The sequence below is a fragment of the Vidua macroura genome, chromosome 8 (assembly GCF_024509145.1).
Source record: "Vidua macroura isolate BioBank_ID:100142 chromosome 8, ASM2450914v1, whole genome shotgun sequence".
Taxonomy (NCBI): domain Eukaryota; kingdom Metazoa; phylum Chordata; class Aves; order Passeriformes; family Viduidae; genus Vidua; species Vidua macroura.
In genome coordinates, this window is record NC_071578.1 from 9,862,503 (window position 1) to 9,879,776 (window position 17,274).

The window sequence follows — 17,274 nt, forward strand, 5'->3', positions numbered from 1 at the left end:
AAAGAGGCTTCAGTGTCTCCAATCACTAATTCAGGCAGTGGACACCACTCTTGGATGGCAAACACAATTTGTAATGTAGCCTGTTTTCCACTGGATTAATGACATGCCTGCCCATGCTTAAGCAGATTGAATATTATGAAATCCTTCACAACATGATAAATCCTAGGCCAGATGACATAGCAAGAGGATCAAGACTCTTATGGAAAGTAGAAGGAAGAGAAGAACGCAAATATTAGTGGGACTTCAGGCTGGTGTGTCAGAACATTGGTTGTAAGCTAATTTGTAAGTATTAATTATCCAAATTCAGCAACGCTGGGAACAAGTTATAAACAGTTCCCACAACTTTCATAGTTATTGATCTTTCTCTTGGTTCTCTGCTGCCAAATTAAAAAATAAAAAGGAAAAAGAATTTTCAGTCTACAAAATTCTTTGGGACAGGCTTCCTGATTTTAGAAAAGAAATTAAATACAATTTTAGAGTTTTGGTATCTTTTGCCTCTCCGTGAAATCCAAGTACATCACTGTGACAGACAGCCTGAGCTCTTTGTTCTGCATTACCAACTGCCAAAAGAAGAGGTAAGCAGTCAGAGCTATTCTGAATTATTACTGCACAACTCTAACTTACACAGAAGAGTTACCAAGGAGAAGGAATACAATTTTAATATGGTCATGAGTGACTTACTGACTACCAAAGTTAAAATATTCAGATAAGTAAGAAGTAAGTACAGTAATATTATTCTCAATATGCAGAATGCACACCAGGATCTAGTTGTGGGAACCACTCAAAACCACAGAACCTCAGCTAAAAAGACTCAAAATCTGCTCTAAAACAAGCTTCAACAAGACACAACAGCAAAGACTTATTATTTATTGCTTATAACTGAAAGCAACAAATACAAATAAAATTAAAAACATGTTCAAACAAAATCACAAACATGCAAAATGTAGAGAAAAGTCTTAGCAAGGGCTCAAAGCAGGATTTGAGGTGGACAGCAGAAACTCATTTGAGTGCCAAGACAAAGGCAAAGTCTTGCACCTAGCAGAGAATAACCCTAAAAAAAGCTACAACCTTGCACCAGGAGGTGAGAAACAGCTCTGCAGGGAAGGACCAGGGGGTCCTGGTGATGCTGAACCTGGGGTAACATCTGGATCCTATCCATTTTCAATGTGGAGCAAGCTCTCAAATAATAAAGGCAAACCACCTTCCAGGTGACATTAGCAAGGGCAGCCTGAGGAAAGTGACTTTTTCCCTCTGTTCAGGACTTATTAAAATAACAAACAGTTAAAATAATTGCAGCATTGATTAAAAAAAAAAAAAAATTAAAACCCTGGACTTCTAACAAGCTATCAGCATCTACTGGAATTACACTTGTGGCATCATCCCAGTAAGCTCTGCAAGCAGATCAAAAAGGCAGGACTACTTTATCATTATCCTAAAGCCAGTCTGAAGAAAATGTAATCAGGAGGAATTTGACTAGCTGACAAAACAAAACTGCATCCCCACAAGAGCTTTCACAATAATCAGAACCCAGATACTAAAGCTGAAGCTGGTCAAAAGGAGTTCTAAACTTTTCCTGCAGCTCAAGAAAACCACCAGAACTGGATGAAATACGCGGTCATTATCTCTGACTTCTAGAGACCAACATGCAGGCATCAATGCCTATATTTATTCCACTCCTGTTCACAACTTCATGCTTTGATCACATTAAAATAAAAATATATTGAAGAATTCTCAACTACTATTTGCCGACATTACCACACCAATTAAGCCCAGAAACACAATTTTCTTTTTCCTTCAAATTGATGAAGCACAAGAAGGTGTTCTTAGATACAAATAATGTAAACAAATATTTCTCTATATTATCAGCTCTGCTTAAAAAACAAAAGAAACAAAAAAAAAAAAAGGAAATTAAATTCAGAGCATCACTGAAAAGCTTTGCAACTAACAAGTCATTTAATAAGGAAGCACCACATTCAGCATGGAGTGAGTAGACTTGAACTAATGTGGCTGCACACATCTGGTCCACTGTCTATACTACTGAAAACAAAACAGGTGCAAGTGTTATGCGAAAGAGTTTCAAAGCAGAAAAGAAACCACCAATTATCTAAATATTGGGTAGATGGGGGAAAAGAAGAAGAGAAGAGAGTCTCAAAGACATTCCTAGTCTGGTGTAGGCAGATTCCCTGAATTACATTCTAAAAATATTTCCCTTGCAGAACAGCCCTGACCAGATTCTCCCCAGAAAAGGAGTTGCATTCACAGACAGAAAACACAATATTTGGAGTCTCAAGAAACTTGCAGAAACTATGTAAATGTAATTTCAACCACGTTGACAATATTATTTCTATTTGAGTTGTGCGTGATAACTTGACAAAAATATTCAAAACTGGTATAAGATGCAACCTTGTCTTTGCAAAGAAAATATTATCAACTTGATTGTGCAAAACAATTCCTTCAACACAACATGGAGGAATGCAATAAAACTCCAAATATAAGAAATGCAAAAGGCTTGCTTAAGTAACAGCCTGCAAACTGAAACATTTGCTTGGCCTCATCCCAAGACAATTCCTCTGGTTTTCATCCTTCTCATGCTGACTGCTTGACTCACCAAAGTATTCATATTCTTCCATTCTAATCTTCCACTTTTTGATCTCAGTGGAATGGACAATTTACCAGATAAGGAGATGAAGCTGGTGTCCACCTTGTGAACTCATCCCCACAATTATCCCTCCAGATTGTCTTTTGGGAAAGTTTTCACATGGAAACCTTTCTGTTGAGGTTTTATCTCATGGATGTCACCAGAGATTGAACAGCCAGGTGAACAGGTAAGTTCTGCCTTGCACTTGGTGTGCTTGTGTGTGAGTGTATATATGGATATATATATTCAACATCTACGTAACAGTGACCTTTATGGTCAGGAACAACATTCAAAGCAAACTTACAGACCTTACTAAAGAAAGGCATTTATAAGAATTTAAAGGGAAAAAATGGCCAAGCCTCTGGAAGAAGAGTGTACTGAGAATTACTAATGAAACAAGCTGCATCACACTCAGGAAATCCCTGACACAAAAATAGTTGTATGAGGGCAAGGAGTCAGGTTAAGCCTCATATATAAACTTACTCTGTTTCTATGCACGTGTTTGCTTAGGACTAGAGTCAGAACCAGGGCAAGATGCACTCTGAAACAATTTATCACCACTGTTAGGTAGGATGCAATTTGTAAGAAAGAACAACAGAGTAGCTTTGCCATCAAGAAATTCTCATCAATGAATTCTCACCACTATACATAAAAACATTGTTTCAGTAAGGTGCAGCTGAGCTCACGCTACCAGGATTCCAATAAGCTACACGCGGTTCTGTGGTACAAGACATGGAAGGTACCAGGAAAGGGAGAAAAATATTCTGAAAATGAAATTTGCTGCATTTTCAACAGCTCTCTGCAGACAGCAATCCACCCTTCCTCAGAGCACCTGCAGTGCACTTGACATGCTCATACACAAGAGCAATCCTACTGGAGAGAGCTGCAGCCAGCCCTGCTGATCCCAGGCTCAGGGAGGGCCAAGCGCCGTCCTGCTCTCCCTGCTCCAGTTCATGCTCTCCCACTCCCCCTCCCACACCAGTTCCAGGCTAATCTGAAACTACACCGATTTCAACTACCTAAAGTAAGAGATGACAAACGTCACATCTGGGAAGCTGCCAGGAGTGGAGCGGATCCTGCCACTTTCAATATCACGAAGCTGTTATACCTCAGTGACGAAGCTGTTATACCTCAGTGCATCCATTTCATGAAAACTCCCACTAATTCACCTGCAGAGCTTTTGGCTAAACATGGAGGGAAAAAAAAAAAAAAAAAAAAGATATTCAAACAAATATGTTTATATTTGAAAATACAATAATGCACGCCAAGACCTCAGCTTAGTACTCAGTCGACTGAAATAATTTCAAAGTGCATTAAAATATAGAAGCAATATAGACGTTGCTAGAAAAGTGTTAAGAGAAGTCTGATAAATACAAGCAGAAATTATTTAGTATGTATCTACCTATAATAAATCAACTGGATGCCATGGAATGAGAGGTGCTTAATTCTGGGGCAGGGGGGAAAGACCAGAAACACACACATCTGTTTAGTAACTATAGATAATAACACTTCCTCTTTCTCACTAAAACGCTTGTTTTAAATGCAAAGCAACTTTTCCTCAGGGGTAGTCACTTAATTAAAGTTTGTGTTGTTTAGCTACTAAAGACAGTTTAAAGTCCAACATAGAACCAAACTTTAGCTTATTTCACAGCAGCTCAGAGCTGGCAGGTTCACCTCTTCCAGGTTTTCCTCAAAACAACAAACACCTTAAACAGGTCAGTTGCAAAGCAGTCTCCAGGACCACCTGAGAACAAATGTAGGCAACAGAGGGAAAGTGCTGCATCTCACAACAATGGAACATCACTGGCACAAAAATCAACTAGTCAAAGACATGCTGGGTGTTGGCAGAAACATCACAATTATCAGAGCGCTTAAAAGTCCTGCATTCAATTTATTTCAGTAAGAGGAGAAGGAAAATAAACTTTATTTAATCAGGCTGGAGAATAAAGATTCCTAGAAAAGCAATGGGATGATTGCTTATAAATCAGGTGACCCTTTATTTTAAAGTAACAAGGTCCAAAAGTTGGAAAGCAACTTATTCTCACACAAACCTGAAAATTTTTGTTTAGTAACGGTGAAAGCCATCACAAGTCTGTAGCACCAGGGTAAGACTTAATGCCATCCCTCTCTGAGGAAACAATAGCAGCATTTTTCAAACTGAAGTCTTGGTCTTTAATTTTCTTTTTGTCCAGACCAACCTTTTTGTAGCACATCTACTTTCAAAAGGCAAAGTAAAGAAAACCAAGGATTCTTTGCATGGTGTGCACCAGATCAGCAACATGAACACATTGTAGTTAACTGCTGCAAGACTCTTCCTCTCTGGACAAGTCAGCAGGTTACATAAGCATTGAATTTTTAAAAATATGAACAAGCACACTAGCATACCATTGTGAGCCTTAGGCCTCAAAACAATGGGGCATTTTTAAAAAGAATTTGAAATGCTCCACATGATATTGCTTTGTAAAAGATAATGGCTTCATTTTACTTTCCATTCTGCAGCAACAAAAATTTCTGTGTTATTTACAAGCTGATAATACGAGTGCTTGCTAGTTTATAATATTTAGACACTGTATTATAAAACATACAAGGGATTAAAAGCACTGAGACTTAAAAGGGAAAGGTTTTTTTGAAGTGCATAAGTGAAATGTAGAGAAATAGTAAGTGTTTAAAGAAACAAATTCCATTGGAAAGTCAGAAATACAGTTCTCAGTAGTTTCATTTGTCAGCTGTTTTCAATTCAAATATTTCATTAAAAAAAGCAACATGAAAGTAAGTGAGTAGAAATCCATTACAGAAGTTAAACTATCTTATCTGGTTTTACTCTGATGAAAAAGATTTTCAAATGCTTGTACTATGTGTCTGGGCTGTTTAAATTATTTGTGTTACTTAAACACCAATTAATTTTATTTTTCAGCTGATTCAATTTCAGGAAACCTAGTCTGAGAAATTTACTTTGAATAAGAAAGGATACTTGGACTTGATGATTTCCCTTTGAAATTCTTCATAAGGGCGACAGTTGTCTTGCATTTGTACTTCTAAAAGGCCTTCCACAATGAGGTGCTGACCCGTAAAAAAGCACATGAGCATTATCACAATTCAAATAAAGGCAGGACTAACTGCTGGATACAAAGACAGAAGTAAAGTAGTTAATGTTCTCAAAGCTAGGGTTTTATAGAGAACTGAGAACACTGCCTGTACACATATTAAGACAATTAAAAAATACAAAAGAAGAAACAAGTCACATGTTCATGACTCGAGTGAGTACCTAATAATTTTCCCATAAAGCAGTTACACATGATCTCTTTCAAGACTACTGTGAACAAACACATACAGACATTACATACTTCCATGTAAACCATATTCAATAAACAAAAGAAATAAAGAGGTTTCAGCAGCAGCAATGTCTGCAGTATCAAACACACATGAGAAGTTTCTGAAGCACAACACCAAACACTAGGATCCAACACCTCACAGAAGTTTCTTCTTCACAAACTACTAGTATTACTTTAAATTTATGCAGCACTATCCCCAGTTGAACCTCAGAAGATGGCTCTTTGCTAGATTAACTAATAACAGAGCCACAAACAGAACCAGGTAAAATACTGACAATTGTATAACAGCTCAACCAGCTAAACTGGCCACAATTTCTTCAATGAATGTAGAAACACACAGTATGCTGGGTTTTCTGTAAGCATCAGCCCCATGGTTTCCAGTACCATTTGTTGATCAGTAAAAAATTCCAACGAGGCTGTTGAACTTAAACTCAAGTGTCAAAATAGTTGAAAATTGTAATTCCTTCAATCTCCCAAGGGAAATTCAAAGGATTTGAATTGAGCTGAGATGCTCATGACAATTCAAAAATCACGTGGATCAGAAAACATACCACATCAACCCTTTCATTTCTGCCTAGGAAAAAGTGTTCCTGTGGCTCCAGCAGAATCCATCCCCAGCAGCTACCACAGGGAGCCAAAGGCTCAGACCAACAGCTGGCATTACCACTGCATTTCTTCACTCCTGTTACCAGGGACAAAGCTCGCTGTACTGGGCATTGCTGGTAACTGGATTAGCAGTTTCAGGCATGTCCAGGAGTTCCCACCATCAAGAACACATTATCTTATGTATTTTTCATATCAACGTGCCAGATAAAGAGCAAACAGTGCTGGCTTGAGAAAGATCAGGTATACAAACAAGAGCGTTTCCCAAGCTTTGCAAAACTGGTGACCATAGGGGCCACTTCAGTAGCAACACACTCACACACTGGCTTGGACAATAGGAAAGTCCCACAGCAGCTTTTGGAAACAGGGCATGGGAGTTATTACTCACAGTGTTTCAAAGGCTTTCACAAGTTTTTTTTTTTTTCACACTTGAAGAAAGTCAAAGCAGTTTCTTAATTGTGTGAAGTTTATACTCCCCCACCCCCTAAAAGGGCCAAACTATACTTGCATTTTAAAAACTGGTGACATACAGAAAAAAAACTACTGATTAACAGAATCACACTTTTATAGGGCACACACATTGTTCAAACATTGCTTGAGAACAGTGTTATAAAGACATTTTCCATGAAGTGGGATATATTAGGAACAACACAGAAGTTCTGATATACAGCTAGTCCAGCACATTTTGTGTAATAAACCATTTAAAATAATAATGCACTTTGACACTAGTTCACCATCTTTTGAACTTTGGTAACAATGTTTGGAAAAACAAATACTATTCATTACAAAATCATAAGAATCATCAGCCATGTGTACAACATTTGGTCACTTCAGAGTCCATATATTAATACATTCATGACTTATAAAAGGCAGACACTTACACAAATCGTTAACCTAGATTAATTGTTACAGCACCCAACGACTTGCTCATGGTAATAGCTATCTATTCTACCTTGTATTACTGCGGTCACACCCCTCTGTAACATGCCCATAATGTGTTTATAACTTGGAACATTCATAAATGATTTATAAAAAATCTTAAAATAAAAAATGCCCCTGTATCTCTTTTTTTTTTAAAACCATCTGGGCCCTCAAGACACAATATGTGAAAGTACAAAGCAAAGATGAAAACAATATACATCTGATTTTAAGATGACAGATGAAGAAAAAGTGCTTTTGTTGTTTAAAAAAAATATATATATACAAGGTATTGACTATTCACAAGCTAACAGTGGAACAGTATGATCAAGAGCATAATTTTATGTAGTTTTAAATAAAGTGCAGTTGGAAAAGTGACAGTCTATGTATAATTGACTGAACTGCAGTGAACGTAAAGACAGCATTACACTTTCAGTCAGTATAATCACTTACCAATTTCAGCAGGTAGTTGCTTGATTTTGTTCTCTCGTATGCTAAGCATGGTGAGTTTTGACAAGTTTTTGATATCCTTTTCCACAGTAGTTATACGATTAAAGCGTAGGTACAGAGTGGCGAGGGAGCTTAGCCTGTACACCACCGAGGGGATTTCTCGCAGTTTGTTGTGCCGCAGGTCAAGCATGCGCAGTTTCTTCAAGTTATCAAGAGAGTCAGGCAAACTGGTGAGTGAGTTTTCACTCAGAGCCAGCGTCACCAGGTTCACGAGACAGCCCACCTCTGCCGGTAGGCACTGCAGTTTGTTACTGTATAAATAAAGTTCTGTTAACTGCGTTAGCTCTTTGATAGCTGATGGAAGCAAGTGTATAGACCTCTTGGACAAGTCCAAGCGCATAGAATTCTCTTCCCGGCATTTATTTAGCTCTTTGATCACTTCAGCATTGCTGGATTTTTTGCGAGTACCTGTGGCAGGATTAGGTCTTTTTATCGTATTGTCCACTGAAAAAGCTACCCCAGGCTGCGTGCTGCTGGAGTCCTTCTTTCCATCTTTGGCATCTTTCCCTTTGGTCTTAGGCTCCTTTTCTTTGCTCTCTTTCCCAAATCCTCCGGAGGCCTTTGCCTCCTTCTCCCTTTCTTTTGACGATTGGACTTTTGGATCCTTCTCTTTACAGTCCTTTTCTTTTCCTAGATTACTACTCATGGTGACTCAACGTTCAGCAAGCACCGCATGAAATCTGTTTCTGAAGTCCACAAGAACAATTCAGTGCTGAGGCAACAAGGATCCTTAAAACACACAAGTGTTGAACCCAGGGAGGAGCTTCAGAGGTGTGACACCCATTTGCTACATATTGGTTCTGAAGGCACTCTTTCCTAATCCTACTATCAGGAGATTCAGCTGTGGAGATCAGGTCAAACACTCCGTATTAGTATTTCTGGAACATAGAGAAGAGAAGCCAAAGTTAGTGTCAATATAAAACTTCCAGTTAAATACTGAGTGTTTCTACATCAATTCTACCTGTGCTCACTAACTCAGGTTAATGATTTGTCCTTCTGTTCAAATGTCAATGAAAAACCCAAGGCTAAACCAAAAATACTACACATATGACTTACAAGATCCACTGTGGTACAAGAACTGTATTAATTAATATATGTTAGGGAAGAAAAATCACAATTCTTAAACATAATACTGCCTTCAGTACTACATCTGAGTCACCATCTTACATCTAACCTAGTTCTTACAATAACCTCCTGGTCCTCAACATGAATATTCTCTCTTCCCTCAATGCCCAATCAGCCAATAAATATCTGCTATAATTTTAAGTGTCTACCTCTTCAAAGAAACCTGTACAGGCTTATTCTTTCAGAACAAAAGAATCTTAGTTCAATCTACAGTAAAATCTAATATGCTCAGTAACACAAACACTTTGCCTTGAGATCTCTTTTCTGACCAGCTCTGAACAGCAGGTCTCTGCTTTTCATGTGGAGCAGAACATTCTCACCAGATTCATGTGCTTTGAAGAACCAAGCACAAGGATTTTTAAAATACACCTATCAAAAAGTCAGCCCAAAGCCCAGAAGAAATAATATATTATGCTTCAAGAAAAGCAAAATTAGGAAGGAATTTCTCTTGGGAGTAGGACACAATATATCTTTACCGTATCTTGAATTTTCCCCCTCAATGACTACAATGAACCTAATAAGTGAACAGATGTCTCAAATCTATAAAGACTCATTTACATTTTTACAAAATCATCTTGCATCATGGAAAATAGCTTTTCTTCATGTTTCAATTAAAAACACACAACACGCCCAAGAACTTCATGATTCTGAGTAACGCAGAAAGGTTTTTGAATGTATCTTTGTGGAAGAAAAATAAACAATCAATGGCAACAATAATTTCATGTCTCCATATGAGTCCACCTTTTAGCTTTGATATGAAGTATCCACTGCTGAAGAAAGGTCCCTTGTTTCCCAGCCACCCTGTTTAAATACTCTTAAAACCTTCACAGGAACTGTGTTACTGTCCTGCATTCCAACTTCTGCCAAGTTATAAAGCTTGTAATCAAAATCAATTAAATAATATTTTGCATACTTAAGCCATCAGCAAGTACTATACATACAAGCAATTTAGCAAAGCTCAAGTAACCATTTTTAACTACGGTCATGCTGTGTATGATTACCTTCAAATGCAAAAATGTACATGGAGAACACAAAGCTGTACACTTTGCTATATATATATATATATATTCATTCATATTTTTTTGAAAAGGTAAATAAAATCTATTTAAAGATGATCAGAAGGACAAGGCACTTTATCCCAGCTGTAAATCCAGCTGTACAGTAACAGTGCTCAAAAGAGAACCTGCCTCAGGAGGTGCCTTCCAGTCCTTCACCTCGATTCATTACTGCTGCAGCATCACCAAGTGTGCTACAGACACTGTAATATCAAAAAAGAGAACCCCTCCCACCAAAAAGAAGGCCAAAAGTGCCTCCAGTTCCTGTGTTCTGGACAACTCTGTTATAATGGACCATGGCTGAATGCTAGCAGCAGCAAGCAAAACCAGTTCTTTCCTTGGAAATTTTCTGCACTGCTGAGTTTTCTAAAGCAGCACAAGCCAGTTCTTTACTAGAAGTTCTTTACTGGTTCTATCCTTAAGATTTCCACATGGCTTTTACACCATCCATTAATTTGACCTCTCCCCAAGACTACTAACCTCACCAGATTATATTTAAAACTTCTTCTCAGCAATGTATAATCTACACGCTTGTAAAATGCCAGTAATAGGACATGCAATGACTCCCAGTGCAAAAGTACAGCTGACTAAAGGGTGGGAGCCTGAAAGGCTTGACAAGGTTTTCATTATGAAACAGTAACACAAAGAATCCAGAACTAGCAGAGTTTCTGAATGCCCATAATACACAGAAAAGAGGTGTAGCAATGCCAGAACAGCTACTGCTCCTCATCGAGTCACCGAAGTGAAAAATACTCAAAGGGCTGCTGCTCTCTTGAGCTTTCAATTTAATCAAATTTAGGACCCACCAAGAGATTTGTTTCATTTCTTATGTGTACAGCAGCTGGAGGAGGTTTAGAAATAGCCTCAAAAAGGAAAGACTGCTGGAGATTAGTGCTGCTGAAAGCAGCTCAGCAGTGCAAGTGCTCCAAATAATCTGCAAGCATTTCACCGTCTTGGTTAGCAATAATTTTCATTTTACCTAGAAAGAAATTAAATGTTCAACTTCACTTAAGTTGCTCTACATGATCCCTACTGCAGATCACTCAAGCTGATGGGGTTACTCACGTACAACAAGTCAAACATGTATGTAAACTTTTGGTGGGCATGAGTATAACAACATATACTAGAGAGGAAGTTAGATATGTTTCAAAAGGTTATGCATATTTTTCAAGCCCTTTCAGTTAAAGGACAAGAGTCACAATCAATTCTAAACCACAGTCAAACAAGCATTCATTGTATCTCAAAAGGAGAGCTTCTTTTAGAAATATTTTTAGCAAAAGGAAATTAAGTGAAATTAGCTAGTTCTGCCAACTACTTCCATTTTCCAATGCTGTTCAAACTGACTTCCTGTCAATATTAATTGACATAAAAACATTTAACTATTATGTCCTGGAGAACTTGGAAAATTTAATGAGACTCTTGCTTGGCACAGTATGTGAAGGGGGGAAAAAAACTTTTAAAGAAGTGAAGGAAAATAATCTCTTTCCTGTTCCAAATATTACTTTTTAAAAGTAAAGTATTTGTAAATAGCTATAAATAACCAACTCCAGAGTTTTGATCCACTCCTCCTGATGTCTGGTGAACATAAACCAGATGTATTTCGGGGTTTTTTGTTAACTGATGAAACTTCAGAAACAGAAGCAATTTCAGCCTAAACTGTATCACCTTCCTTACTGTCTGGAAAAGAGGAACACATTTACCTTGTAAATTTTAACTATTTTTTTTTTAATATGTACAAGTAATTGAAAAGAGATTTCAGTTTTTCTGAGCAATACAACTTAAAACATTCACGCAATAAATGCTTTACTAAAAGTGCGGTAGTGTAGGAACATTTTGCAGTTCTAGGAATAACACTACACTAATCACTGCAACTTGGCAATATAAATACCGATGTTTCCTGGTCACTATCTAACACAATATGAGGCTTGAGATAAAGGATTTCAGCCAACTGCTATTCAAGTAAGGCTGTAAAAGCCTTAACTGTCTCCTACCCACTACTGCAAAGTGGTGGGACCGTCCAGAACAGGCTGCTCCCCGCATGAGTGACTCCCAGCAGTCACTCACTTCCCAGAGGATGCGTTCAAGTGTCTTGTGACTTGTAACTATATGAAAGTTTCCTGTGAGTTTACAGAGATGGCTTGAAGAAGAAATCGTTAAATGAAATAAAGAGTCTCCCACAGCTGAAACATTTCCCTCTCAAGTGACGAGGCTAACCAACAGCGGTCTCCTCTGCCAAAGGAAAATCATAGTGGCACATCATCTTACAAAATGGTCACTTTACAGCTCCACCTAAACCCTTACTGGTTCCCCTTCTGTGCTTCAGTACCCAAACCAGGCACTTCAAACCATAAACATTTCTGATATTCTAAGCATGTAATATCTAAGGCATCATTTTCACTGAAGTGTAATACATTACACTCAGCTGTAACAGAATTTCACTTCTGTAATGTAGCAAGAGACATACAGGCCTGCATTTGAAAAGAAATTTTTTTACTACATATAGAACTTTTTATCACAATAGCAATGATTTTTCTCTTCATTTTGTGTTTGTACTAAACTTAAACCACACTATGGCTAGGGCTTTTCAACCTAAACAGCAGAGGATCATTCCAAACACAAAACAAGTCGAAGAAATAAGGAATCAACTCATACTTGACACTCTGGAGTAAGCAGACAATTATTGTACTACATAATAAATAAAATGTCCTGAGATAGCAATTCTGACCTAGGTATTTCTGATTAGTCAATTCTAAGTGATTCTTAACAACAAGGCAGAGTTCAAATGCTATCTGGTAAATGCAGCAACATCTCTTCATAAACAAACACACACTAAAAAAAAAAAATCTACCTTGTTAAAAGTATTTACTTTTTAATTAGAGCAGCATGGGATACATCAAAAGCATTTCATATTCCAGCACACCACAAAGATGAACACATCAATAAGCAATGGATGAAATTTAAAACTTAGCCCAAATGGCTACAATGAATTTCCATTTTCAATACCACATATTAAAAAAAAAAAAAAAAAAAAAAAGCCAACCCGAAAAAACCTCAACCACCATAGTCACTACTTTCATTTGGAAACCCAAACAGCTCAAGCAAACGAGTCACTTGCAAACAAAGCACATTCTCTCCTACAATTTGCTAGCTTCAAACATCTGACCTAGAGTTTTCATCTGCGTAAGTGCATTTCAGCTTCTGCCACTGCAGCCACCACGGACCAGCTGGGAGCAAACTGCTGACTCAGGCACCAGTGGTTGCACAGCTCCTCTAAACAAAAAACCTCACTCAGAGGTATGGAGACAGCAAGGGAACAACCAGCCATCACTCCACCAGAGATCAAAAACCGCCTCATCTATCTCAACAAAAGCAGTGCTCCTGAAATACACCAGCTAGACAGCTTTTCTTCTTTGGCAACAAACCTGTTATTCCAGAGTACAGGGTGCTCAAAGGCAGCAGGGCAATACTGCCATGGTGCCAGCTATCCTGGCTGGCTTGTTCAATAGAGAAGGCTGACCATTAAATTCATCTCAGTCCTCTAAGTGGACAGCCAGCAGATGGTAGTTCACAGCCTAACAATTCAGCCTGATTTCAACACCCCAGGATGTGACACAGCTTTCACCCTAATCCCCTCTCACGCTGAGGGAGCGGCTTGTTCACTGCAGGCACAGCCTGAGCCTGTGGAGCTGGGTAAGGAGGAGGCCTGGGTCCTGACAGCCCTCCAAGCCCTTCAAAACATCTTCATCTGCCACAGGACTGCAGCCAAGAGCAGCCCGACTGTTTGCTGCTTCCCCGGCTGCCAAAGAGCCGAGCAGAACCCAGCCTCGCATTCCAGCAAAACCTGGGGGTCGACGCAACGACTGAGCAAACCGCAGAGCAAGGGGGCAACAACTGCATTTAGACCATCTCTAAGGGCTTCCTTACACCTCACTTGTGGTGTATTAAATCTGCAAGCACATCTGTAACTATAGGCACCTAATTATAAACCTATGTGCAGTTACACCTGGAGCAACTATAAATAAGCAAGTGAGTTTCTAAAGATTTTGAAGGTTGATCATTCTGTGCCTGCAGAATCAGGCAGATCTCCCAGGACATCCCATCCCAGCTTCTGACAAAACTGTGCCCTTCCAGAGCAGATGGGCAGGCACATGGACATCACTGCTGGCTTTGAAGCTTTGGAATCCATCTTTTCACTCACTGGTCATCAGCTTTGCCCTCTGGAAGTACTTCCCTTCACTAAGTGCCAGGTCACATACCAAAGTCCAGAGCAGTGGGGACAAAAAGGTTCCACACCTGCAGACAGAAAGTCACCTATGCAGACAGAAAGTCACCTATGCCTTAAGTTCCTAGGAGGGAGAAATAATCTTTTGTGCCCTGCCTTTGAACTCACCTATCAAGTACAAAAATATACATACTGTGATTCATTCTGTGCACTCCAACATTATTTTTATGAAGCACTTTCTCTTCTTCTCCTTTGCGGGAACAAAAACCCACTGTTTTTTTGGCCAAGTAATAAAATACCATTGCATGTTTTGGTAGAAATAGACTCCAAGAGCAAAGAATTCTGCTAACTCCATGAAGCAGCTTATTTTAATATGTAAAAAGGTACTTTCTGCATGTGTGGCCCCCCAGCATGTACCTTTTGAGCTGCATGTCTCCATTTCCATGGCAACTCGCTGTATCAGCAGGCTGTGTAATCCTGCATAATACAAGAAATTTGAAAATCCTAACTTTCTAGATGAAACAAATTTCCAGGATTTAGTGCAGGTTCTAATATCTCTTAAAAGGGTAATTCTAAGAATATAACCCAGTTCTTATTTCTTTTGACCACACAACTTCTCTATCTATAGTGGCATACAACCTTCTGCAAGAGCAAGTACTCCCAATCCACCCAATACCCTCTTTTGAATAAAGATCACCCACTTGTAGCAAAAACTTCATTTCCAATATAAAGCAACCTTTCACTATTACCACTACAGACACAACTATTCAGATCCCTCAACAGCTCCTATAAACAAAGGAAGCAACCTGCCACACACTGTTTTGTTACCAATTTGACAGAAAATGGCACTGGTCCCACCAAACGTGATGATACAAACTACAAACCAGCACTAAATATTTTTTATTCATTCATCATTTCCTCTGAGCAATAAAAACAACTTATCAAAACAAAACCTACTAAAAAGGAGACTAAACATTAATTACAACCAAGAGAGAAAGTAAACACACAAAGCAACAGCAGAGTAACACATTATCTACTAACAATCTATATTATCAACAAATTAAGTTATGTTGATCCTACAGAGATTGGGACAAAGCACACACAAAACCCCATCACAGCTAAACAAAAACAATCACTACCTAAGGTAGCATCCCGACCTAGCCCCTAACAGCAACACAGGATTATCTACCAAAAATCTTGTTCATTGTAGCAGTTGTCTGTTTATTTATCTCTGAATTTGAGGCAGTAAGTTTGCTCACCTTCTTCAACATGGTTTTCTGTAATAATTATGACTATTTCACAAAGTTCAGTGCTGGATGATTATCAGTCCCTCAAATTTTCTGACCATAATTAGTGACTGTATGCCACTGGATCCTTTTGCAGAGGAACACTATGTTTAAAAAAAAAAAAATATTGAAAAAAACAAGAGGTGTTTATAACACAATTTTGTATATGAAAAGGAGCGATGACTCTTTACCTTCTATTTTCTAGCAGACAAAGCCACAATAACTACATTATTGCAGCTCAGCACTGAACAATATCTGGCCTCTCTTCAATTTTTTTATTGTTTTTAGCTAAAATTATTTGCAGTTCTTGATCTTCAGTTAAGATGACAAAAGCTTGGACATATTTGTTTTATTGAACATCTAGTTTAAATATAACTAATGCATTGAAAAGGAAATCTGCAGTAACATTTACTTTTCAACTAACGTTGTGAGTTTGGAAGATACAGAAGTGTCTGTCAAAGTCCAAAAAAATACTTTACCCACCAGTTTCCAATTACACATCTCCTCACCTTTAAAATCATTAACATATTTTGGATCTGACCAGTTCTTAGAAAATAACTAGCTCTTGAACAGATCAGCATTCTTTCCAGAGAAAAGATAACAACCACAATCAGCATCAAATTTGCTCTAAGTGTACATTTCTGCTTCATTACAACTAAATTAAATAAAATTAATTTGAAAACTGCACAATTATCAGCTAGAGTTGTTTATGACAGTATATTTTCCCAAAAGTTTCCATTATATATTTAAATATTACCAGAAACTAAAACAAATGTAGACGATTCCAAATGAAAAGTCAAAAAAATCTACACATCTTCCCCCATTAGTGCTCAAGCAGTGTTCTTTCCAGTGAGGCTTTTTTGTTTGGTTTTGTAATCTGACTCTCTCATAAATGCATCTTAACTGGTGAAAGCAACTGATTCAGGCCAGGTTAATAAATATATATATATATATATATATATGTGTGTGTGTGTGTGTATGTATAACATGAGGACAAAGAAATTGCTGTGTTTCAGCTAACTAGATACAAGTTAAAGCATTATCATCTCTTTTCTCCAGCAATCATTTGCCTAAACATGATGTGACCGACTACTTCTGCCATCCAAATACTCAGATACAAGAACTAGAAACTGTCAAAGAGAAATGGTATTTTTCCCGTATTATGTGTGCCCACTCCAGCTGGAGTCTCATTTTAACTGCTACATTTCTGAGGTTAATTGCATTCTGCCCACTCAGTTTCAACTGGGTTTTGCATTATTCCCTCCCTGTCCTCACCCTCTTATGCTGCATTACTGCACGTGGTTAAACAGATTACCATATTCCAATGGATTCCATGTTCCTGCACTACTGCTCAACCACAGCTGGAGAAGCCAAAGCAACTCAGAAATACCTTGGGGAACTTCACAAATTAATGGCACCATGGAAATGCAGGCTCATTATACACCCTGAGGAGGTGATGAAGACCAAAATTACTCCCAAGCCTCTTTCAAAGCTTTCAGCTGCTTTCCCCCATTGAGCAAAACAGAATTAAACACAATGACATAAAGCAGTGAAGCATTATTGAAACAAATAGATGCATTCCATA

The 17,274-nt window shown here is 38.2% G+C and overlaps 1 protein-coding gene across 5 annotated transcripts in view; it reads right to left on the reverse strand.

The window, feature by feature from the left end:
• SHOC2 (SHOC2 leucine rich repeat scaffold protein) overlaps positions 1-17,274 on the reverse strand; it is a 64,788-nt gene that overhangs the window by 31,759 nt on the left and 15,755 nt on the right. For all 5 annotated transcript variants that reach the window (XR_008438242.1, XR_008438241.1, XR_008438243.1 and 2 more), the window contains one exon: positions 7,945-8,879. Coding sequence is in view for 2 of the 5 variants with exons in the window: in XM_053984446.1 (XP_053840421.1) it covers positions 7,945-8,647 (703 nt within the window). In the remaining 3 variants the exon portion in view is untranslated. The remainder of the gene's footprint in view (positions 1-7,944; positions 8,880-17,274) is intronic.